The sequence below is a fragment of the Saccopteryx bilineata genome, chromosome 3 (assembly GCF_036850765.1).
Source record: "Saccopteryx bilineata isolate mSacBil1 chromosome 3, mSacBil1_pri_phased_curated, whole genome shotgun sequence".
NCBI classification, from domain to species: Eukaryota; Metazoa; Chordata; class Mammalia; order Chiroptera; family Emballonuridae; genus Saccopteryx; species Saccopteryx bilineata.
The window spans coordinates 250,291,870-250,318,102 of NC_089492.1; the positions used below are offsets into that span (position 1 = coordinate 250,291,870).

The 26,233-nt window shown below is 38.1% G+C and overlaps 1 protein-coding gene across 2 annotated transcripts in view; it reads left to right on the top strand.

Annotated features, from left to right (window-relative positions):
• The window catches only part of EPS15 (epidermal growth factor receptor pathway substrate 15), a 133,628-nt gene that overhangs the window by 15,328 nt on the left and 92,067 nt on the right, over positions 1-26,233 (top strand). For both annotated transcript variants that reach the window (XM_066269218.1, XM_066269219.1), the window contains exons 2-7: positions 13,658-13,699; positions 16,658-16,747; positions 17,632-17,679; positions 20,486-20,581; positions 23,115-23,180; positions 24,892-25,017. In XM_066269218.1, the coding sequence (XP_066125315.1) occupies positions 13,658-13,699; positions 16,658-16,747; positions 17,632-17,679; positions 20,486-20,581; positions 23,115-23,180; positions 24,892-25,017 (468 nt within the window). The remainder of the gene's footprint in view (positions 1-13,657; positions 13,700-16,657; positions 16,748-17,631; positions 17,680-20,485; positions 20,582-23,114; positions 23,181-24,891; positions 25,018-26,233) is intronic.

Sequence of the window (26,233 nt, forward strand, 5' to 3'; positions counted from 1 at the left end):
AACCTTGGGTCCAAGCTGGTGTGCTTTTTGCTCAAGCCAGATGAGCCTGCGCTCAAGCTGGCGACCTCGGGGTCTCGAACCTGGGTTCCTCCGCATCCCAGTCCGATGCTCTATCCACTGTGCTACTGCCTGATCAGACTCATAACTTATTACTACTAATTTCTTCCTTATTTTAATACAGGAATTTTACCAGTTCCAGTGTTCTTCTTCTTTTTTTTTTACAGAGACTGAGAGAGAGTCAGAGAGAGGGATAGATAGGGACAGACAGACAGGAACGGAGAGAGATGAGAAGCATCAATCATTAGTTTTTCGTTGTGACACTTTAGTTGTTCCTTGATTGTTTTCTCATATGTATCTTGACCATGGGGCTACAGCAGACTGAGCAACCCCTTGCTCAAGCCAGAGACCTTGAGTCTAAGCTGGTGAGCTTTTGCTCAAACCAGATGAGCCTGTGCTCAAGCTGGTGAGCTTGAGGTCTCGAACCTGGGTCCTCCATATCCCAGTCCGATGCTCTATCCAGGCGTCACCGCCTGGTCAGGCAGTTCCAGTGTTCTTAGATTAAGGTGGACAACCTTTACTTTCCTATAACCTCATCAGAAAAACTGTTATAATTAAAACTTTACAAGGCATTCCTTTTTTTTTTTTTCCAAAGTTGGAAACAGGGAAGCAGTCAGACTCCCGCATGCACCCGACCGGGATCCACCCGGCATGCCCACCAGAGGGCGATGCTCTGCCCATCTGGGGCGTTGCTCTGTTGCAACCAGAGCCATTCTAGCGCCTGAGGCAGAGGCCATGGAGCCATCCTCAGTGCCCCGGCCAACTTTGCTCCAGTGGAGCCTTGGCTGTGGGAGGGGAAGAGAGAGACAGTGAGGAAGGAGAGGGGGAGGGGTGGAAAGCAGATGGGCGCTTCTCCTGTGTTCCCTGGCCGGGAATTGAACCTGGGACTCCTGCACGCCAGGCCGACGCTCTACCACTGAGCCAACCGGCCAAGGCCAGTATTCTGTTTTTTAAAATAGTGTATAATTGATACAACTTGTATACTTACACATGTTTAATAAATATTTAAAATATTTAAAGATTGAATATTTTTATGAACCAATTATAGTTTTCTTGAGGCTAAGTAGAAGAAAAAACATATTCTGCAAACTGTAAATTTACTGAGTTAATTTCTAGAACTAGTTTAAAAATACTCCATGTGTCCAAATTAGTGATAATTTTTTGTACTATATCTGCATTTAGAAATATTAACCATCAAGTAATTTTAAGGAGTGGAGGCACTGAATTTATAAAATGTTGAAAAATTGCTTGGGTGTTGAGACGTTCTCTGAGCTTCCTGCCCTGTTGCCTCTCTTTAGAAAGTTAAAAAATAGCCTGACCAGGTAGTGACGTAGTGGATAGAGTGTTGGCCTGGGATGCTGAGGACCCAGGTTCAAAACCCTGAGCTTGCTGGCGTGAGCATGGGTGGGTCTCACCAGCTTGAGTGTGGGATCATAGACATGACCCCACGATTGCTAGTTTGAGCCTAAAAGGTGCTGGCTTGGGCCCAAGGTCACTGGCTTTAGCAGAGGGTCACTGGCTTGGTTGGAGCTCCCCCAGTCAAGGCACATATGAGAAAGCAATCAATGAACAACTAAGGTGCCGCAACTATGAGTTGATGCTTCTCATCTCTCTCTCTCTCTCTCTCTCTCTCTCTTTCTCTCTCAAAAAAGAAGATAATGTTTCTGTTTATTTAGGGCTGGCTTGAATGGCCCATGTTAAGACTCACTCTTTTCTGATGAGAGACCAAATTACTCTTTGTATTTATTCTTTGTTACTCTGCCACTTAGATTTTTTTTTTTTTTTTTTTTTTTGTATTTTTCTGAAGCTGGAAACGGGGAGAGACAGTCAGACTCCCGCATGCTCCCGACCGGGATGCACCCCGGCACGTCGCTCTTTTGCGACCAGAGCCACTCTAGTGCCTGGGGCAGAGGCCAAGGAGCCATCCCTAGCGCCCGGGCCATCATTGCTCCAGTGGAGCCTCGGCTGCGGGAGGGGAAGAGAGAGACAGAGAGGAAGGAGAGGGGGAGGGGTGGAGAAGCAGATGGGCCCTTCTCCTGTGTGCCCTGGCCGGGAATCGAACCCGGGACCTCCGCACGCCAGGCCAACGCTCTACCACTGAGCCAACCAGCCAGGGCCTCTGCCACTTAGATTTTTGATCAGATTGAAGTGGGTTTCACAAAAGCTAGTCCATTATTGGTTTGAGTTGCTGGTACGGTCTCTTTACACCCAGTTTTTCAGTACTGTGCAACTATACCATATTTTGAAATTCTTTTGTCTACTTAAAGTCCCTGTAATCTTTCATTTCTGATAATCTCCAAAGCATATGTATTCTTAGATCCAGATTTTGAAAGCTTTTCATAGAACACTGCACTTAGAGCATTCCCAGATCTTTGTCTGCTGTGATATCAATTTATAATGGTTAAGGATCAAACAAATGTTAGCATCTTTGCAGAATGAAGCATTGCAATTTTTACTAGAATATAATCTGTTGTGAGGGCAGAAACCCTACATGATGTTTGCAACCCCAGACACCTAAACCTGTTGTACTGTTCCTAGAAGGCATTCAGTACATGTTTCTTGAATTATTAAATGAATTATGAATAACAAAGAGGAGGGTTAATACTGCGCATTCTCTAAGGAATCTGTCCAGATGTCTACTTGTGTTTCCCTGAGCCCCTCCCCACCAGCTCTAAAGTCCAGCACTGCTCAGATGACTTGCTTTTCTCCACCCTCTCTATCCAACTTCAGAGTTGTTTTCCTTTCTAAAGTTTCTTTATTATTAAGTTTCTCTTGACTCTCAGATAGCTTCTGTTTGCTCTTTCCTTTGTCAGGTTAGATGGTTGTTGGTTACTATTGCTCCTTTTTTTTTCTTTTTATTCTGTGTTCTTCTGTTTACTGTTTGTTTCTACCCTGTTTTCCTTTCTTTTGTGAATTACTCAAGTCTTTCAGACATCACAAGTCTACCAGAAAGTTTTAGTCTCCTTCCCTGCAAGCCATTCACATTGTGTCAATATGTGTATAAAAGCATAGGCTCTTCGGATTGTATTCATTTGGTACTTTAGCCTTAGGGCTTGCTGGTCCAACTAAAAGGGTAGTGTTGGTGGTTGTGGTAGAAGAATTCAAAGTCTGTAGGGGCTAGTTCCTCTTCTGGTGCTTCAGCTCTCTTGAAAATGGAGTATTAAAAGGCTGAATTCTAAGTACCTGAATTTTTGTGTATTAATATATCAAAAATATTTATGTGGCAAATTACCCAGAAAATTATGTACATTATAACACGTTTTGCCCTAGCTGAATAGCTCAGTTGGTTAGAGCACTGTCCCGAAGCACAGAGGTTGCCAGTTCGATCCCCGGGCAGGGCACATACAGGAACAGATTATGTTCCTGTCTTTCTCTCTCCCTCTTCCTTTCTCTCTAAAATCAATAAATAAATAAAAAGAAAAGAAGATAAAGAAATTTTAAAATAGTAAAAACCATTTACTTGTTATGTTCACTAATACTGAATTATTAATATTCTTAAGTTTTAGAGCAAGCAAAACTACAAGATTTTGAGTGGTTTATTTGAAAGAATGAAATCTATTCCATTTTTACTATCTAGATTTCTATATTTGTTTGCTTTTATACACAGAGTTCTTTCTGTCTGGATTGCCACCTTATATCTACTTCACGAGGGCTTCAACATGACCATTTCATGGGAAGTTGCAAAAAGTTGTACAGAAAGGTCCCATAGACCCTTCACACCATTGCCCCTAATGGTAACACCTCCTATAACTATATGGTACAAAAGCAAAACCAAGAAATTGGCATTGGCACAATTCACAGACCTTATTCAAGTATTCATTTGTGGTTTTGTATGTGTATACTATCCATATATAGTTTTATCATGTGTTGGTTTATACCACTATAATTACAATTAAGATAAACTGTTTCATCACAAAGATCCTCCATGCTACTCCTTTATAGTTATACCCATTCCCCTCTTCATTTTATTAATTTATTCACTGGTTATTCTTTGTGTCTTATGATCTTGTGATTAATGTAGAAAAGATTGACATTATGTTTCAGAGAATGTCTTTCTATGTTTATTTTTTTCCACATTGTTCTATAACCATTTACAATAGCCTAGTAATACTAAAGTTTCAGTTTATCTTGCGCACTACAGAATCATAGGCTCTCAAAGTCATATAATCCAGCATTTCACCCACCCCCACCCCCCGCCCTGGAAAAGAAATCAAAAATTTTATTTGGAGCAACTCAACATTCATTTATTAACCTATGAATTTCCAATAATCAGAATCTCCCTTTTTTTCCCCTAAGATTTTATTTATTGATTTTAGAAGATAGAGAGAAAGGTGGGGAAGTAATGGGAAGCATCAACTCATAGTAGTTGCTTCTCGAATGTGCCTTGACTGGGCAAACCTGGGTTTCGAACCAGCGACCTCAGCATTCCAGGTCCACACTTTATCCACTGTGCCACCACAGGTCAGGCAGTACCTCTTTTTTTTTTTTTTTTTTTTTACTACTTGATACACTTTGGTGTTAGCTTACTTATGTGTTAACTTTTGCTAGATTATACTGTACTAGGAAACAACCCCAAATATCAGTATTTACAATAACAGGTTTATTTATTGCTCACATTATAGGTACTCTAGTAATCTATTATGGTTCTGCTCTGCAATTCTTTTTCATGTCAGGATCCATGATGAAGGGGCACTCCTATTTATGACATACTTTTGTCAGAGAGAAAGTGCAAGAGCAGTGGCAACACACAACAGCTCTTAAAATTTCTACTTGGGGCCCTGGCCGGTTGGCTCAGCGGTAGAGCGTCGGCCTGGCATGCTGGGGACCCGGATTCGATTCCCGGCCAGGGCACATGGGAGAAGCGCCCATTTGCTTCTCCACCCCACCCCCCTCCTTCCTCTCTGTCTCTCTCTTCCCCTCCCACAGCCGAGGCTCTATTGGAGCAGGGATGGCCCGGGCGCTGGGGATGGCTCCTTGGCCTCTGCCCCAGGCGCTAGAGTGGCTCTGGTCGCAGCAGAGCGATGCCCGGGAGGGGCAGAGCATCGCCCCCTGGTGGGCGTGCCGGGTGGATCCCGGTCGGGCGCATGCGGGAGTCTGTCTGTCTCTCCCCGTTTCCAGCTTCAGGGAAAAAAAAAAATTCTACTGGAACTGAAACTTTCTGATATTTCATTGGCCAAAGTAAGTCACATGGCCAAACCAACAATAGAGTACCCACAGAAAGGTACTATAAGTCACATGGCAATAGGCAGGGATGTTAATACTCTTATAAAAGAAGAATAAATGGTTGAGAATTATATAATATCACCTATCAGACTGTAGGGTGGTATACTATGGTTATACTTTTGTAATAACCTTTTTCTTTTAAAAAATTTTTTATTTAGTGAGAGGATGGCAGGCAGAGACAGACTCCCGCATGCGCCCCAACCAGGATCCACCCGGCAAGCCACTAAGGGGCAATGCTCTGCCCATCTGGGGCCCTTGCTCTGTTGCAACCAGAGCCATTTTTTAGCACCTGAGGTAGAGGCCATGGAACCATTTTCAGTGCCTGGGGCCAACTCGCTCTAATTGAGCCATGGCTGCAGGAGGGGAAGAGGGGAAGAGGAGGAGGAGGAGGAGGAGGAGGAGAGGAAAGAGAGAGAGAGAAGTGAGGGGGGTGGAGAAGCAGATGGGTGCTTCTCCTCTGTGCCCTGACTGGGAATCAAACCAGGGACATCCACATGCTGGGCCGATGTTCTATCACTGAGCCAACCAGCCAAGACCAGTAATAACTTTTCTTAGTAAAGTTTATTATACTTAACATGACTTTTTCTTGATAAAATTAGCAGCTCCCTTTTATTTATGGTAACTGGTAAGAGTTTATGATAAGGAATAAATAAATAATTACTTTAATATTCTAAAAGAGGTCAGATTTTGATTTTGACAACTTTAGTTTAAAAGTTTTCCTTTAGAAATTTATTTAGTTGCTAAAAATTCATGTGCAGTTTTACATATTGATATCAAATTTTTGGAGTTTTGTATTTTGTCCCAAATTGAAAATACCTTTATTGTTTTATTTTACATATAACAATAGGGTACACATATTATAAAAAATGTTTACAGAGAATGTAGAGTAGTATAAAGAATGTAAAAATAACTATAATTCCATTGTTTTAGAGATAATCACTGTTATCCTTTTAGCTATACCTTTCAATTTTTTTCTCTATGCATTCATTATGTGTGTTGTGTATGTACGATCTTCTAAAATTCAAAGTGATTATATTTCAGTAAAAATACCAATTTTACTGAGACACCAAAAACACTCTGGTGATCTTGCTTGATGAATTGGTGATTTGGATGGCTTTTTCCATTCTCGCTTAGCTACCTATATCATGTTAGTATAGTAATCAGCACAAGGTGTACTTTAGAATACTTAGCAAGCCCATGCCTTCTCAAATGTGTTTATGTAGTAACCCAATGAGTTTGTAATGTGATGATTAATAAGGTATAGTTTGGAGCTCAGGATTTCTTAATATGTATGAATTTTATTTCTGGGCAATAGAAATTCAACTGAATTGTCTTTAAAAATTAGCTCTTCATTATTGAGGGGACATATTTTATTTATTTTCTCTAGCAAAGTATTTATACCTCTGTTTGTAAGCATAATAATTTTTCATTCAAGCTAGGCCATTTTTGAGAATGAAAGAGACATTGTAAATATTTTCAATTTTGTAAATTTTTAAAAATAGCCTGACCAGGTAGTGGCGCAGTGGATAGAGCATCGGACTAGGATGCGGAAGGACCTAGGTTCGAGACCCGAGGTCGCCAGCTTGAGCGCAGGCTCATCTGGCTTGAGCAAAAAGCTCACCAGCTTGGACCCAAGGTCGCTGGCTCCAGCAAGGGGTTGCTCGGTCTGCTGAAGGCCTGCGGTCAAGGCACATATGAGAAAGCAATCAATGAACAACTAAGAAGTCGCAACGTGCAGCGAAAAACTAATGATTGATGCTTCTCATCTCTCTCCATTCCTGTCTTTCTGTCCCTGTCTATCTCTGCCTCTGTAAAAAAAAAAAAAAAAAAAAAAAAATTTTTTAAAATACTTATTTTTTGGCCATCAAAATGGTTTTATTACATTGATAGATCACTAAAACAGTTCTATTCAAAGTCTGTTTCCAAAAATAATTTTTTCTAAAACGTTTGTTCTCTATTACAACAAAATAAAGTCTTTGCATTGATTATCAGAATATTTTAAAAAACATAAGCAGAATAATTATTCTTGGTAATCAGATTTTTTTTCTTCTTTTCCAAATGAGAGGAGGGGAGATAGAGACTCCCACATGCGCCCTGACAGGGATCCACCCAGCAACCCCTGTATGGGACTGATGCTTTGCCAGTCTGGGGTCATGCTGCAACCGAGCTATTTTTAGTGCCTGAGGTAGAGGCTCCACAGAGTCATCCTCAGCGTCCAGCACTGATGCTCTTGTATTATATTAATCGACAAGAATATTCTCCATTTAGCAAAAATGTTCCTGAACCAACCAGATACATCATAATGTATACAGAAAGTCTGTCACAATTATAAATATTACATGGCTGCAGGAGGGGAAGAGAAAGAGAGAGAGAGATAAGGGGGAGGGGAGGAGTAGAGAAACAGATGGTCTCTTCTCCTGTGTGCCCTGACCTCCTAGGACATCCACACTAGGCTGGTGTTCTACCACTGAACCAACTGGCCAGGGCAGTAATCAGATTTTTAGATCAGTTCCTTAGCCATATCTGTCTTTAATATTTTTCTGAACAATGTAATTATTTTCCAATATAGGTTTAATTGGTTTTAATTTTTTCATAAAACTGCCTGTAATATTTTTCAGACTTACATTTTATGATTTGTGGTTGTTAACCCTTCCAGTTGACTCTTCTCTGTAACCAGTAATATTTTTAATTGTGATAGACTTTCTGTATACATTATGATGTACCTGGTTAGTTCAGGAACATTTTTGCTAAATGGAGAATATTCTTGTCTATAGCCATATCACCTGAACGCTCCCGATCTCATCCAATCTTGGAAGCTAATAGGGTCCGGCCTGGTTAGTACTTGGATGGGAGAATATTATTAATTCTAATTATTTTCATATTGGAAACTATAAATTTATCAGCCCCAATATTTTCACAGGTGGTATCTTTTTGCCTTTACTTAAGGTAGACAATTATTTTTATGACATATCTTGTCATATAAGTTGTCCCTATTTATGAGTATTTTACATGTTCCGTTAAATTTAGATGCTACAAAATTTTAGGCTTTCTGTAGTTTCATTTCATTCTAGACAGAGTATACATTTTTTCAGTTAAAAATAGGAATAGTTTTGGTGGAACTCCTACAATTTATTACAAAGTATAATTATAGAATTTTAAAATTAAATTTTCTGTACTGTTTGAGCTGTCATCATTAAATTTGGTCAGTTCTTTCCTTGCTTTTGAGGGATGTGTTTCATGTCTTGGCAAGTGTTGTTTATAATAATTGGTATTTGTTAAAAGCTTCAAAACTAATTTTTTTTTGCACTTTATTCATTGAACCTTAATCTTTGATTAAAGATTTTCAACTGATTTTGAAAAAAATACAACCAATTTTTACAGGACTTTTCAAGATGATTTAATATTGTAACACTTAGGTTGGATTTATAATACAGTTTTTCAGCAATTCCAGTTTTGAAAATCTGATGATAGTTTGGTTGCAAGTAGAGCACACATATTGTCATGCAAGGTGTTTTTTTTTGTATGTGATAGTATTTTTCTCTTTAAAGATTTTAACTGTGAGTATATGAAAAACATTTGTAAATTTTGACAGTTGTTGCTAACTCATTCATTAACAGTCATATCAGTATAGCTTCATTTTTTTTAGAGAGAGAGAGAGAGAGAGACAGGAAGTGGGAGGAGGAGAGAGATGGGAAGCATCAACTTGTAGTTGGTTCACTTTAGTTTTTTTTTTTTTTTTTTAATTAATTCTCATACGTGCCTTAACTGGGGACTCAAGCTGAGCCAGTGATCCCTTGTTCAAGTCAGTGACCTTTGGACCCAAGCCAGTGACTTTGGAATTATGTTGATCTCGCACTCAAGCCGGTGATCTCATGCTCAAGCTGTCAAATCTGTGCTCTAGCAGGTGACTTCGGGGTTTTGAACCGGGGGTGGGGGTCCTCAGTGTCTGAGGCTGACACTCAATCCACTGTGCCACCACCAGTTAGACCAGGGGTCCCCAAACTATGGCCTGTGGGCTGCATGCGGCCCCCTGAGGCTATTTATCCGGCCCCCACCGCACTTCCGGAAGGGGCACCTCTTTCATTGGTGGTCAATTAGAGGAGCATACTTCCCATTGAAATACTGGTCAGTTTGTTGATTTAAATTTACTTGTTCTTTATTTTAAATATTGTATTTGTTCTCGTTTTTTTTTTTTTAACTTTAAAATAACATATGTGCAGTGTGCATAGGGATTTGTACCTAGTTTTTTTTATAGTCCGGCCCTCCAACGGTCTGAGGGACAGTGAACTGGCCCCTATGTAAAAAGTTTGGGGACCTCTGAGTTAGACAGTAGAGCTCCATTTTAAATAAAAATAGCTTCAGTAGTTTTATGCAAATTGTCTCTTTATCCATTTTCTTTATTATTATTATTATTATTTATTCATTTTTAGAAAGGAGAGAGAGAGGGGGAGAGAGAGAGAAGAGGGGGAGGAGCAGGAAGCATCAACTCCCATATGTGCCTTGACCAGGCAAGCCCAGGGTTTCGAACCGGCGACCTCAGCATTTCCAGGTCGACACTTTATCCACTGCACCACCACAGGTCAGGTCCCATTTTCTATAGAAATAGGATTTAGTACATAATTTTGTATTAAATATACAATTTTTTCATTTTAACTCATTGCTAGTGAAAGGGCTTATTGGATAATAAAAGTGATTGCCAAACAACAAAGTAAATAAACAATTGTAGATGTATACTCTACAATAAATGACAAAACCGGAACACAAAACCACCTCAAGAATTATCACGCTTGACTCCTTGCACCTAACCTGGAATTCCCCACTGACTTTCCCAGCTGTTGGTCTGGTACTTATCGGAAGCCACTACACATGTCTCTTGTACTGACTGGCACACAAAATAGTATGAGGTCAAATACAGTACTTTAGCCACTATCTTGAAAGGCTATAAGGAGTTAGCTGTCTATGGTTGTTTGCATATGAGGATACTTCTGAGTGAGACTCTGGCGTGCAGTCCTTGAAAGGAAGGTGTTAGTTATGTTGAATATGTAAAGGATCAGGAAAAGAAAGATGGATTTATCACCAGTTCTCATTCAGATTTCCTCACTTGTTCAAGTGGTTAAAGCCCTTACACAAGGGATTTAGCTGATACCTCTGCCAGAAGCTAGATAGATGTATATACAGTTAGAGGTGTACTGAATCCATCTTAGTTTATTTTAATGTAGTGATTAATAATAGTAGTTAATTCAAGAAAATGAAAAATCTGAGGCAAATGGTAAATTGGTTGGCATGCTGAGACAGCAGATTATAAATCGAGACTGTCCTGAGGAAACCAGGGCCTGTGGGAAGCAGCATGGTATTGTGAAAGAGCATTGGGCTAGGAGTGGGACAGGTCTGCATTTTAGTTCCTCTCTGCCATGTAAGAGCTTGGGCAAGTCACCTCTCTGAGACTAGCTATAGTAGGGTTCTCCAGGGAAACAGAACCAACAGGGAACACATGCACACACACGCGCGCGTGCGCGCTCAAGGAATTGCCTCAGGTAGTAAGTCCTAAATCTACTTCTCTCTTAAGTCCTTCAACTGGATTGGATGATGCCCACCTATATATCATGGAGAGTAATTTGCTTTACTCAGAGTCTACTGATTTAAATAATCACATCTAAAAAAAAACCCTTTACAGTAATGTCTAAACTGGTGTTTGACCAAACACCTGGGTACCATAGCCTAGTCAAATTGACACATAATATTAATTAGGTTTCTTTGTTTGCAAACTGGGATAATATGTCGCTCACAAGGATTCAGTGTGGAAATCTTTATAAGGCACTTATACGGTGTTCTCAAAGTAGGCACTCAATGAATGTTGGTTTCTTAATCCAGTTTTGTACCCAGTAAGACTATAGGTCCAACCTTGATGCTTGAAGATTTTTTTCCCTATTTATTTTTGTATTTCTAACTAAGCATCTCCTTCCCCTCATCTATTTAATGTCTTTCAAATCTATCTTATAAACTTTCTTCAATGCCCCTGACCAGGAGGTGGCATAGTGCTTAAAGCGTTGGCCTGGGATGCTGAGGACCCAGGTTCGAAACCCTGAGATTGCCTGCTTGAGCATGGGCTCACCGGCTTGAGTGCGGGGTCACTGGCTTGAACATGGGATCATAGACATAACCCCCCATGGTCACTGGCTTGAGCCCAAAGGTCACTGGCTTGAAGCCCAAGGTCGCTGACTTCAGCCTAAGGTCTTTGGCTTGAGCAAGGGGTCACTGGCTTGCCTGGAGACCCCCATGTCAAGGCATATATGAGAAAGCAATCAATGAACAACTAAGGTGCTACAACTATGAATTGAGGCTGCTTTAAAATTTTTTTTTTTTTTTACAGAGACAGAGTCAGAGAGAGAGATAGACAGGGACAGACAGACAGGAACGGAGAGAAATGAGAAGCATCAATCATCAGCTTTTCATTGCGATACCTTAGTTGTTCATTGATTGCTTTCTCATATGTGCCTTGACCGTGGGGCTACAGCAGATCGAGTAACCCTTGCTCGAGCCAGCGACCTTGGGTTCAAGCTGGTGAGCTCTGCTCAAACCAGATGAGCCTGCACTCAAGCTGGCAACCTCGGGGTCTCGAACCTGGGTCCTCCGCATCCCAGTCCAACGCTCTATCCACTGCGCCACCGCCTGGTCAGGCAAATTGATGCTTCTTATCTCTCTCCCGTCCTGTCTGTATGTCTGTGTGTCTCTTGCTCACTTGTTAAAAAAAAGAAAAAAACCAAAAACTTTTCTTCATGCATGTGCTTCTTTTCTGCTTTTGTCAGTATTCAGGTCTTTTACTGGGCCATTAAATTTATTTCCTGCCCTGGCTGGACAGCTCAATTGGTTAGAGCAGGGGTAGTCAACCTTTTTATACCTACCGCCCACTTTTGTATCTCTGTTAGTAGTAAAATTTTCTAACCGCCCTCTGGTTCCACAGTAATTGGTGATTTATAAAGTAGGGAAGTAACTTTACTTTATAAAATTTATAAAGCAGAGTTACAGCAAGTTTAAAGCATATAATAATAACTTATCAAGTACTTTATGTTGGATTTTCGCTGTTTGTCAGAATAAATCTTTATAAAACAACTTACTATAGTTAAATCTATCTTTTTATTTATACTTTGGTTGCTCCGCTACCGCCCACCATAAAAGCTGGAATGCCCTCTAGTGGGCGGTAGGGACCAGATTGACTACCATTGGGTTAGAGCATCATCCTGAAGTGCAGAGGTTGCTGATTTGATCCCCAGTCAGGGCACATACAGGAACAGCTCGATGTTCCTGTCTCTCTCTCTCTCTCTCTCTCTCTCTCCTTCTCTTTCTCTCCCTCTCTCCTTCTCTCTCTTTCCCTCTCTCACTAAAATTAATAAATAAAATTAAAAAAATATATATTTTCTAAGTAGCACTCTGCATTCCATTCTATTTTTCTTCTTTACATAGAAATAGTCACCTAGAACTAATACTGAGTTAGTAACTCTTGAATTTGTGCCCTTTTTCTGTTCTTATTTTCTTTTACCATGCTGATAAAGTCCTTCATAAATTGTCTTATACGAAACTTCATAATCTTATCTTCACTTTGTATTACCATTCAGAACTCCTTGTGATTCCTTTGAACATAACTGAGCTTTCTGTTGCATGCATGCCTTTGTGTATGCTGTTATCTATATGTGTATAGAATTACCCTCTCTCCACTCCTACTCCAAATTCCTACACGAATAACACTTCCATGAACCCTTCCTGGTTCCATAAGACTCTTAGACATTCATGTACAGGTGGTCCTGAGCCTTCAAACATTGATACTTCCAAACTGCCTTACAGAAGGGATGTCTGTTCATTAGCTGACCAAGGAACCCTTTGAACTGTGATATGAATTGAATGCACTTCCTGCATACAAGCATTTCTGATCTGATGATAGTATCATCTCTTTGTACATCATTTGTATATTCATTTCATTATTTTATTGAAGTGGTTTTTGAGTTGTATTCATAGGTACTTTGGGCACTTGGGTGGAAGGTGACTGCTTAAGGCTTTGGGCCTTTCAATTGTCTTTAACCAAAGCACTTTACCCCTAATTTGTCACATGTTGGGTTTTGGGTCAAATTTTGCATGAGGCAAAGAGTTCTTATGTTGAGAGTAATTTTAAAATTCTTGTTTTATTTCTTGTCCCTGATTCTTAGTAAGCTATGTGGCTGCCTTTATTTATCTCCCCTCCCAAAAGAAACAAAAAGAACTAAAGTTTTTGAAATCAAAGGTATTTCAATCCTGTTTGTCTTTATTTTTCAACTATTGAATGAATGCAATATAGTAATAGAAGTTATTGAATAGCATTTAATTTCTAATTATTTATTTATTTTAGTTATCAAGTGGGAATCCTGTATATGAAAAATACTATAGACAGGTAAGATTTTTGTTTGTCTTCCTAGATTGAACATAAAATGTATTTTCAACCCTTGATTTTGTGCATGCAGATTACCAGTCAGCTGGATAAATTTGACATGTCTTGTTTCCAGTTTTCTGTGCTTTAGCTTCTTGCTTTGAGTACTTAATACTTTTGACAAGCTCTCAGAAAATGAAAGAGATAATTAAGCCCAAGCATTTTATTGTCTCAAATATTTATGTGGCTTAAAAATCCCTGTATCATTAGGTATATTCATCCAGATATATATATCCAAATTAGTTTATAAACCAAATGGAAATGATATTTAGTTGTTTTAAGACTTATTAAAGTTTAATATTTATAAAATTAAAACCAATACTCTCATACAAATTTAAACTGAACTTGTGTCAAGGATTTTATTCAACTCATTAAATACTGGGAGAACCAGTAAGATGTAAAAATGAGAATATGAATTATAGAGATTTATATTCTCCAGACAAAATTCATTTCATTGGTGTGGATCGGAATTATTTGCATTGCTACCAGTTTTCTAAAATTTAACCACAATTCCTATGGAGTGTAAAAAAGATTATTTGATAGAAAGTCAATCAAAGTGCATACCATAGATCAGAGATAATCTCCTGGGGATGTAGATAAGCTCATTGCCCATTTCCAAATATTGGATAGTTTTTCCTAATAATCTTTTCACCTGGGATCATGATCACAGAACAGACTGGTTTTATTATATTTGACCTGACTATCTGCATAGTTGCAGCAAGTATTAATGAACATTTTAGGCTTTAGATTTGTAAATCTAGAGCCATACATTCATTATCTGATGTCTAAGGCCAGAGAATTAATTTGTGCCTAAAATTTTAAAAGAATTTTTTATTGTACTTTATAAAGCCTTTTTATATGTTCCTCTATTTTGAGGCTAGGATCCTAACCTTAGAAATTCTACCCCCCCTCCATATTTCACCTGTAGTACATATAAATTTGAGTGAATTTATCTCATCTTGAGATTTCCCATATCTGCTAAGGTTCTTAGTCTGCTAAGTGATCTTGCTTCACTGTCTGAGAGACTGGAACCTTTTAAATCAGGTTGCAGGCCAGTTTCTTGGATGGGCTTTATAGACATTGGCTCCACGTAAAGTCAGTTCTTGTTCCTTAATAGTGGCTTGTACTATCTGCATAAAAGAAAATCATTCTCAAATATGACCTTGATTTTCTCTATTATATCCTAATAAAAAGGAGACCAAATTTTTATATAACCTATGTAATAATTACTATATTGCTTTAAAAAGTAAGGACATTTAATTAAAGAATTTGTTTTTGAATTCTGAAGACTCATTGAGAATTAGATGTCATTGAAAACTATTTCATTCACTTTATAAACACAGAGCATACTAAACTGAGGGTTAGAGATAGTATAAGAAGAACAATAAAGGGCTTTTCCACACATCCATTACAAAATAGAATAGTAAAAATAATACCAATAGTATTCTATGTAAATAACCATATTATATTTACCTCAACAGTTCATTCAGTCCTCTATAATTCTTGTTCTCCTGCATCTTGGGTCAGGAGTCTGCTTATATAAAATATATCTGACTCTGGACTACATAGAGGCCTGAAAATTTTGACTTAGTCCACCAGTACCATCTGAGAGTTAAGTGATGTAAACTCAGAAGTCTTTACCCAGAAATCTGTATTTTGAAGTGTTAACAATTCAGAGTACAGGGTATAGTCCTTAATGAGGCTCTGAGACTTTTTTGAATCATTGTAGCTGGTAGTTTATAGCAGAGCCTTTAGGCAAGTATCAGAGGGCAGTAGAAACTACCTATAGATGACAATGACTGAATGTTTTAAATTTATTTTAGTAACTGAAAGAATGGGAGATAGTAAAATTCTTAATGGGAGATGTAAATATTTCATAAGAGTTTGATTAATATTTCCCCTAAGTACCTTTTTGCTGGGTAGGTTTTCCCCTCTACCATGGTCAGGGAGTGGAGGAAGAAGAGGAGCTCTGGAAAAGTCTGGAGGCAGGTTTCCCAACTCTTTTTGTACTTCCTTGTTACCCTAGATTTGGATCAGGCAATTCTTTCTTTTTGCTGAGTGGCTGATTTATTCTACATTCTAGCACTTGAAAGAAAGGGTTTCTCTTTTGCTTTTTTGCTGGAATTGGCCTGTTGAAAATACTTCGTATATATTTACAACAGTCTTTTAAGGAGACTAGAAAAATAACCAGCTCACAAATAGTATCATGCTATCTTTCCTATCACTTTTTAAAATTTACTTTTCATTTTTACAAATATATCTTTAGAAAATCTTTACAAAAGTGAGAGTCATTGTTTTTAAACTGTTTTTCTGTTCTTGGTGACCTCATTCTGTCATCTTAAAGGAAAGTCCCCCTCAGTTAAAATGTATTACCCTTCATATGTTTAGGAGCTTAACAGTTTTTAAAATGTTTCTTTAAGTTTATTATGGAATCACTGCTGGTTTTAGAGGTGCTTTGATTTTTAATCTCGTGTTGCAGTTTCTAACAGTATAAAAGCAGAAGTTAATGATTTTTAAAGTGTTGAAAAAACAGGTGACATGCAGTGATTTCCATCTGTCAAAAGACCTCTCCAGGAAATGGTTCCCTTTTCCTCCTATTGCCATTTGAGCTTATTGAAAGTGAAAAGGCACCTATAGAAAATTTGGAGTCAGGAGATAATCTTATGACTCCACTAATTGCTCTACTTTCTCTGAGCTTCATTTCTCTCATTTGTATACTGGACACCATAAAAAACACTGTAAATTACTATATACATTTAGATAGTACTCTGCTTACTTGGCTGTTCATATATTCCTTGGCCTTGGTTTAGTGAAAGGGTACCCATTCCCTTTTTGAAAAAGCCAGTTCCCAAATTATAGGATGGAAAGCAAATAATTTTGTCTTTGTGTTTGTTGTCAGCTTATTGTTTGTGTTTTTTTCAGGTTGATACGGGCAACACTGGAAGGGTATTGGCTTCTGATGCTGCTGCTTTCCTGAAAAAATCAGGGCTTCCAGACTTGATACTTGGAAAGGTAATATTTGTTCATTATAACTAGATTATAATGAATATGTAGTAGAATAGATAAATTAGATGCAAATTCAGAAAGATAACATCAAGAAACTTAGAAGCTAGAACTGAATCATAGAGACAGTTACAGTAATGTAATGGAGGGAATTTGAAAAGCAAGGTGATTCTCAGATGTTTTTAGAAAACAAATTATATTTTAGAAGGATGAAATGAGGAAGTAATAGCACATTTGGGTATTGTGGGGAGAAGCAGTGCAGACTGGGAACCTTGCCACCCACTCAAGAGAGTTGGCTTTATCCCTACTTCCTCTGTTATAACTGTCTCTGTTTCTTTTTTTCTAACTGTGTTTTATATGTGGTGAATAGAGAGTGGGGGATGAGAGGCTTAAGAAAAAGCACAAAAAGGTGGAAAGTCCCTCTGCTGGTGTGACAAGTCATTATATGTGATATGTAGTCAAAACCCTAAAAAATTATAATTAATTTAATTATTCACAAATAAACATTAACTATTTCAACTTGCCCTAAAAAAGAATATCATCTTAATAAGGGTCTAAAATCAAGGTAGTATATTTTAGTAAAAAGAGCATTAGACTTGGAGTTAGAACCTGGGTTAATGAAAAAGGCATTGGACTGGAAGTTAGAACCTGGGTTCTAGTTCTTTCCCTGACACTGTAAATGTTCTTGAGTGAGTCACTTCACTCGGTGGCCTTGATGTCTTTGTCTAGTGTTGCACTAACTAATCTTTAAAGTTTCTTTCCACTTTTAAGTCTCTGTTTCTTAAATCAGATTACTAAAGAGCATGAGGTTGTAAATTGCAGGGACTTCACTTGTCTTTAAAATGATTGTTGTTTAAAATATGGATTGATACCTTTTCTTTTCTAAATTTCAGATTTGGGATTTAGCTGACACAGATGGCAAAGGTGTCTTGAACAAACAAGTAAGATTCAGAGATTCATGTGAAAGTATTTTTGAGTGATTCAGAATAAAAATAGCTGGTAATTTTTTGTATTTTTAAACTAAGAGTTGCTTTTTACCAACATTAGGGTTTTGCAAGGGCAAGTGCCATAACAATGAAAATATTTCTAAGTACTAAGCATTAAAGTAACTAGTCTCCACAGGTTTGTGTTAGTTTGGTGACATTTTTCTCCTGGAGTGTCTTAGTCTGTTAGGGCTGTATACCAAAACACCATACATTGGATGGCTTATAAACAGAAATTTATTTAGTTTTGGAAGCTGGAATTCTGAGATCAGTGTGCCAACATGGTCAGGTCACGGCTCTTTTCCTGATTGAAGACTTCTTGTATCACACATGCCAGAAGGTGCTCGCTCTGGATCCTCTTATTTTTATAAAGATTTTATTTATTCATTTATGAGGGGAGGGGGAAGAGCAGGAAGCTTTAACTCCCATATGTGCCTTGATCAGGCAAGCCCAGGGTTTTGAACCAGCGACCTCAGCATTCCAGGTCCACGCTTTAACCACTGCATCACCACTGGTCAGGCTGAATCCTCTTTTATAACGTACTAATCCCATCAGTGAGGCTTCCCTCTGATGGCAAGCACCTTCCAAAGTCCCCATCTCCTATTCATCATCTTTAGGGGTTAGGATTTGAACATAAGAATTTTGGAGGACATATCAAATAATAGCATGGGTTTTTTTCCCCAGTCATTTAGAGATAGTTTGCTCTTCGTATCTTATTAATTAAATTTCTTACATGTACCGGGTTTATAAATAAATACAGATTTTATTAGCTAAGTATTAAGATAGTATTGTCTTAAATATTTGAAAGGACATTCTTGGCCAATCAAACCTGAGTGTTCTATTCCAGGTCTTACCTCTGACATGTAAACTCTAGACCAGGAATACGTGGAATTGGTTATGGGTGTTGAACACCATCAGTGTGCCTTGACATTCTGCTTGTTGGGAATGAGTTTCAGAGTTCTGCAGGATTGGCTTCAAAGCTTGCTACATGCTGACACATTGGTTGAGTACTGCTACTCAAATCAGTTAATAAATGAGTCTCCCAATTAATAAATTCTTCTCTGATGTTCCTGGACTTTGGATGTTGAGTTTAAGTTGTCTTTGTTACATCTAAGTGGCTGGATTTATGGATCTACAGTTAAAATTTGATGTTTGCATTGGAGGAATAGATTTTTGAATTAACATATGAAAGAAAGAAAGGAAAGAAACCTACGTGTAATGAGTTTCTATGTGCCAAAAATGATAGTAGTGCTTTCATAATACATTACAAAGTAGCCGTTAGTCCTCCCTTATATTTCACTTGCCCCTGGCCTCACACTTGAAGTAGCAGAATTAGAATTTATTTCAGGACTATTTCACTTCAGAGCCCATTTATACTTTGGGAGTGGACCAGTTTACCTAAGAATAATTAAATCTCATGTAGAATGACAAGAGAAAGAAGGTTAAATGTTGGAATACCTAGAATACCAGCATTTAAAGGTTGGAGGATTTAAAGGTTGTCTTCAACAGCAGAGACTTGAAAGGTCAGAGGAACACTGGGAGAGCTTAATGAAGCTATGTTAGGGGAGGGGAAGACAGCTTCAGGGAAGAGCTTGCTTTCCAGGTTGCTGAAAGAACAGTAGCAGGAAGCTTTTCTTTAAAAAAGAGCATTTGGTAGTGAGGATGTTATTTGTGACATAGTAGTTTCTCTGTCTAGTGGTGGGAGTTGAAGTCATTACGTAGATGCTTGTGGAATGAATAAAAAGAAAGGGAGATCTTGAAATAACATTTTTTCAAGAAATGTATGAGTGAAGGCAAGGCATCATAGACAGCAGACAACCTGCAAGTTTCTAAGAATAGGTTAGGAGGTGGTTGAGAAGGGTGTAGGTGAGAACAGGTGTGAGGAAAGTAGTGAAGGATTGATTTTAGCAGTAACTGTACTAGAGAATATTGACAAGTTGTAAGTTACAGAACTGGAGTGAACTCTTTTGCTTTGTCTATTTCCAGACCTGGCTTTAACTGAAAACAGTTGAAAACCAGTTGCTTCAGGATCTTTGCATTTGTTTATTAAATTTTGGACCAAGACTTCATATGCCAAAAATCAGGGACCTTTAGGGGAGATTGACAAGTGTTTTGAAGTCCAGCAGTTCTAGGATTGTTTTTAGGTGCAACAGTTATTCTGTCACTCTTCTGGCACAGCAATGAGTGAGTCGCAGTACCTGATCCAGTTTCAAAATTTATAATCTTAAATCCAGAGGTGACTTTTTATAACATGTATGTATAATTTTCTTCTAGGCTTTTTTTTTTGTAACATTTTTCCATACTTAAATGATAAAAAAATATATTTCTTTTATTATGATTTTACTGATTTTGAGAGAGAGAAGAGGAGAGAAAAACATCGATTTATTTTTCTACTTATGTATTCATTGGTTGACTGATAAAAGATTTCTTAACACCATTAAATATTCTTTGAAGCATGATTATTAATTTTGTTTAATTTCCACTGTCTGTGTGTATCACTATTTAAAGATTTTCATATTTATATTAACAATTTTTTTTTTGCTATTTATAATGTTGGGAACATCTTTGTACATAGATCTTTTCTCAATTTTAAAGCAAGTGTTATTCAAGCAAATGTCTGTTTGTTGCTACATAAAAGCCTTGAAGTAACTGAATTGTTTTGTATTTTCAGATTATAAGGATGTCTGTGGATGGATGGATGGATGGATGGATGGATGGATGGATGGGTAGAGAATGATCTTACAGTCTTACTTTTCTTCCTCAGGAATTCTTTGTTGCTTTGCGTCTTGTGGCGTGTGCCCAGAATGGATTGGAGGTTTCACTGAGTAGCTTGAACCTGGCTGTTCCTCCACCAAGATTTGTAAGAAATGCTTCTAAACTTAAATTGTATTTATTAATTTTTTTAGTAAGAGTAGAGGAGGCAGAGACAGACTCCTGCATGTGCCCAGACTGGGATCCACCTGACAAGCCCACTAGGGGGTGATGCTCTGCCCATCTAGGGGGCTCTTGTTCCATTGCAACCATTTTTAGCACCTGCGGCGGAGGCCACGGAGCCATCCTCAGAACCAGGGCCAACTCAATCTAATTGAGCCATGACTACAGGAGGGGAGGAGAAGAGAGAGAGAGAAAGAGAGAGACAGAGAGAGAAGAGAGGAGAGGAGAGAGGGATGGAGAAAGAGAGAGAGAAGAGAAGAGAAGAGAGAGGGATGGAGAAGCAGCTGGGCATCTCTCTTGTGTGGCCTTGACTAGGAATGGAACCGGGACATCCATACACCAGGCTGACATTCTATGACTGAGCCAAATGGGCAGGGCTAAATTATATTTTTTAAATTACTGTATTAAAAAAAATTCCCCCAAATTCTGTCACCCAGCTCTTTTTCTTTCATAATGGCTACTATTATTAGTTTCTTGTGTGTCCTTCCAGAGTTATGCATGTATATAAAGGAATAATACCTATTTTTTCATTTTCTATTAATTGCAGCATATTATACATATGATTATATACCTTATTTTAATAACTTAATATGTTTTGGAGATTTTTACATGTGATTACATAAAAACTTTCCTGTTCTTTTTTATAGCTGCATTCTATTTCCTTGCTTTTATTCACAATTTTTTTAACTTCCTATTGATAGGCATTTAGCTTGTTTCTAATCTTTTATTTTTTAAAAATGCTGCAATAAATAATAACTTTGAATATATCTCATTTTGCACGTGTAGAGATGTATTTATATATGTAAAGTCTCAGCAATGGAGTTTCTTTTTCAAAAGTGTGATTTTGTAATTTTCACATATAAAAGCAACGTGTCTTCTTTTTTTTATTTTTTTTATTCATTTTAGAGAGGAGAGGGAGAGACAGAGGGAAAGAGAAAGAGGAGAGACAGAGAGAGAGAAGGGGGGGAGGAGCTGGAAGCATCAACTCCCATATGTGCCTTGACCAGGCAAGCCCAGGGTTTTGAACCAGTGACCTCAGCATTTCCAGGTCGATGCTTTATCCACTGCACCACCACAGGTCAGGCCAGCAACGTGTCTTCTTTAGTGATTATACTAGTTCATGTTCCCACCAGCAATTGGTTGAGTGCATTTTTGCTAGCATACTGTTATCAAATCTTTGGATCCTTGTCATTTTGATAGGTGACAAATGGACTGTACCTATAGCTTTGATTTGTCTTTTCAGTTTTATGGAATAAGGTTGAATAGTTTTTCTCATGCTTATCATCCATTTACATTGCCTTTATGTGAAATATCTGTTTATAGCCTTTACTTATGTTTCATGGGTTTTAGTCTTTCTCATTGAGTTCTAGAGGGTCCTTTATATATTAGGAGAAGAGCTCTTTGTCTATATGAGTTGCTAATATTTTTTCCCCAGTTTGTTATTTGTCTTTTGACTTTGTTTATAGTGACATTTTTCTATAAACAGGTCATTGATTTTTATGTAAATGAATTATTAGGATTAAAGTTTTTTTGTGGTTTCTTTTTTCACATTTATGTTAGTCCCTGATGTAAGGTATGAGTATGGATTCAAATGTATGTTTTTTAAAGATGGCTACTCTAGAGATCTGATGTGGTTTATTGATAATTATCTTTTCCTTACTGATTTGAAATGCCATCTCAATCATTTGCTAAATTCCCATATGTATTTTTTTTTTCTGGGTGTTTCTGTTCACTGATTTATCTGTTTATCTATATGCCGATCTCATATTGTTTTAATGATCATATTTGATCATTTATTTTTATGTCTGATAGGGCTAAGCCTCTCTTTTTTTCAGAAGTTTCATGGCTCTTCCTGCTTGTTTTTAAATTTAGTATTCTAAAAGTATTTGGTCTGAATATTATGAATTTAACTATAGTTTTGAGAATTTCTTCACTTTTAAGTTTAGGCTTGGAGTCACAGAGCCAGAGGGATAATTTAAGGATTTATTAATTATACTGTTATAAAATTTCTTACAATGTATTTATCTGTTTTTACAGGCAGATAAACCTAATTACTTGAGCATGCTGTTGATAGGTACATGTACTAGTAATTTATAAATCTTAAGTTCAGTTCTTGTCCCAGTTGGTTTTTCTTAAAGAGCATTGGAAGGGAGTCATCAGTTAACAGGGCAGTAAATATTTTTGTTATATTCGGATATCTTTATCTTGATCTCAATTGTTAATAGGTTTCTTCTATTCAGTTTATTTTGTGTGCTACAATCATTTATGCAGCAAACTCAGCTAACTCAGTTTTTGTTTCATTTGTATTAATACTTAGATGATCTAATAGAATGAATGTAAAATAGAGTGTCGTGTGTTCATTGAGATCCAACATTTTGTATGCATGTATTTTAATCTAAAGACCTCTTCTTTATTGTTTATTGATTTCAGCCCTTCTTGTGCTATATTTTCCTTTTTAGCATGATACCAGTAGTCCCTTGCTAATCAGTGGAACCTCTGCAACTGAGCTCCCATGGGCCGTGAAAGTAAGTAAACTTTTTTTGTTGTATATACTTTTTTTTTTTTGTATTTTTCCAAAGTTAGAAGCGGGGAGGCAGTCAGACAGACTCTTGCATGTGCCTGACCGGGATCCATCCAGCATGCCCACCAGGGGGCGATGCTCTGCCCATCGGGGGCGTTGCTTCTTTGCAACCGGAGCTATTCTAGCGCCAGATGCGGAGGTCGTGGAGCATCCTCAGCGCCTGGGCCAACTTTGCTCCAATGGAGCCTTGCCTGCGGGAGGGAAAAAGAGAGACAGAGAGGAAGGAGAGGGGGAGGGGTGGAGAAGCAGATGGGCGCTTCTCCTGTGTGCCCTAACGGGAAATTGAACCCTAGACTTCCACACACTGGGCGGATGCTATACTGCTGAGCCAATCGGCCTGGGCCGTTAGTAAACTTTTAAGCCTTCTCTGTTTGCCCCTGCTTTTCTTCCACATTATCCTCTCTCTCTACTTTCAAAATATATTGCAATCCACATTAGACTTTCATTTTTTACTGTTTGGGAAATACTGATTCTAGAAATTTTTGGTGGGATCTATAGCACTGTCAATCATTTTGTGAAAATTAATATTGGCTTAATCTCATTTCTGTTATAGAGTAAACTAAAAATAGTGATGTTGTAATCCTGTGTTAACTAAAATATTTGATGAATATTTTACCTACTGATTATGTCTTGCTTATAAATTCTAGTTAAATAAGTACTGCTCTTTTTATAGCTATGAAACAATTATGAAATATTTTTCTGAAATGGGTATATTGCTTTATAGATATTTGGAGATATTACACTGGTTATAGCTATCTTATCAGATTTTAAAAAGTGTAATTTTAAAATACTTTTAGAATATAGCGGATCAAATTACCTTCACTAAATGAATACCATTTTGTCAGAAAGCTATTTCAGTTTGTTTGTCTTTGTATGCTTGTGTGCTCTTAACTAATTTTAAAAAGTGTAAGGGTTTGGATTTGACTGGGCAAATCATAAACAGTAATTTTTTTTTTTTGTATTTTTCTGAAGTTGGAAACAGGGAGGCAGTCAGACAGACTCCTGCATGCACCCGACTGGGATCCACCTGGCATGCCCACCAGGGGGTGATGCTCTGCCCATCTGGGGCTTTGCTTTGTTGCGACTAGAGCCATTCTAGCGCCTGAGGCAGAAGCCATGGAGCCATCCTCAGCGCCCGGGCCATCTTTGCTCCAATGGAGCCTTGTCTGTGGGAGGGGAAGAGAGAGACAGAGAGGAAGGAGAGGGGGAGGGGTGAAGAAGTAGATGGGCGCTTCTCCTGTGTGCCCTGGCTGGGAATTGAACCTGGGACTCCTGCATGCCAGGCCGACGCTCTACCACTGAGCCAACCGGCCATGGCAGCTGTGTGTTTTTATAAGAGTAACTCCGTGCTGTGGATCTGTTTAAGTGAGAAGGTTGGACTAATTGCTCTTCTCAAAGCTCTTCTATCATTGAAATCTTTTGATTCTAAACTAACAGAAAAGCAAAGATAGTGTTTCAGCTACAACAGGAATGGAAGGGAAACTGAACTCTTGGGTGGAGGAACTAAAATTATTTATGGCAATATATTTTGATAAAAGTGAAAAATGTTTTTTACATGATGAGTTTAAAAAAATGTCTGTTCTTTGAGGGTTTGATTTTTATAACTACGTTAAATCCTTTTCACCATTGTTTTAACTTTTTTTTTTATCTTATAGTCTGAAGATAAGGCCAAATACGATGCAATTTTTGATAGTTTAAGCCCAGTAAATGGATTTCTGTCTGGTGAAAAAGTGAAACCAGTGTTGCTCAACTCTAAGTTACCTGTGGATATTCTTGGAAGAGTAAGTTATAATTAAATTCTAAATGTAATTTTTACATATTTTAATTTTGTGTCTACCAGGAGCACTTTGTTAAAAAATGTGTAGCTCTTATTTTGAAGTTGTGTTATAGAATTTTTGTGTTCTGACTTAGTATATAAAATCTTTGCCAATTTATTTCTTTATTTGGTTATTCTCTCTAAAATATGAGTGTTTGAAATTAGCTGTATCTATAAGACTTGTAAGTGAGTTCATTCTTCTTTGTGTTATATACTCGGACGTCTCAATTCCTTGACTTGTTTTCCAGAGAACCTTAATAATTTACTTCTACCACTTATTCCATGGCTGTGTCATGGAGACTTGTCATAAGGAATAGTTTCATCTCTGAAGTCATAAATTCTGCTCTCTAAAATAGGATTTTCTGTTTTTGTAGATATCTTTCCTAGATACTTGCAAGACTGCTTCTTTGACTTCATCAAGATCTTTACATATCAGACTCCTTTACCTTCCACATTTTTTTTTTTTAGTGTGTGTGTGTGTGTGTGTGTGTGAGAGAGAGAGAGAGAGAGAGAGAGATAGGGATAGACAGACAGGAAGGGAGAGAGATGAGAAGCATCAGCTCATAGTTGCATCACTTTAGTTCATTGATTGCTTTCTCACATGTGCCTTGACTGGGGGCTCCAGCTGAACCACTGACCCCTTACTCAAGCCAGTGACCTTGGGCTCAAGCCAGCGACCATAGGGTCATGTCTGTGATCCCATGCTCAAGCCAGTGACCCTGCACTCAAGCTAGTGAGCCCATGCTCAAGCTGAATGAGCCCACACTCAAGCTGACAACCTTGGGGTTTTGAACCTGGGTCCTCAGTGTCTCAGGCTGATGCTCTATCCACTGCACCACTGCCTGGTCAGGCCCCCATCTTTTGAATATGTTTTTTCCTAATGCAACTTGGATTGTCAGTATCCTTAGTTTCCTTTACCATGTTTTCTAACTTGGTTGCATGGTGAAAACACAGCTTTGCATGAAGCTAAGTATCTACTTTCTCTGTGGTTGCATATGGACTACTGAGAAAGTCTATAAAGATTGATAACATCATAATTTCAGGATCACTAACTTCAGCTGGGCTTTCCTACTGCCAGCCACTCTTGTACTGTTTCCCTAGTGATTTTTCTCTACCACTCTTTGTTTCAAACCTTACCTACCCTCATTAAATCTCTGGTCCTTTTTGTAATTTCTTACTTT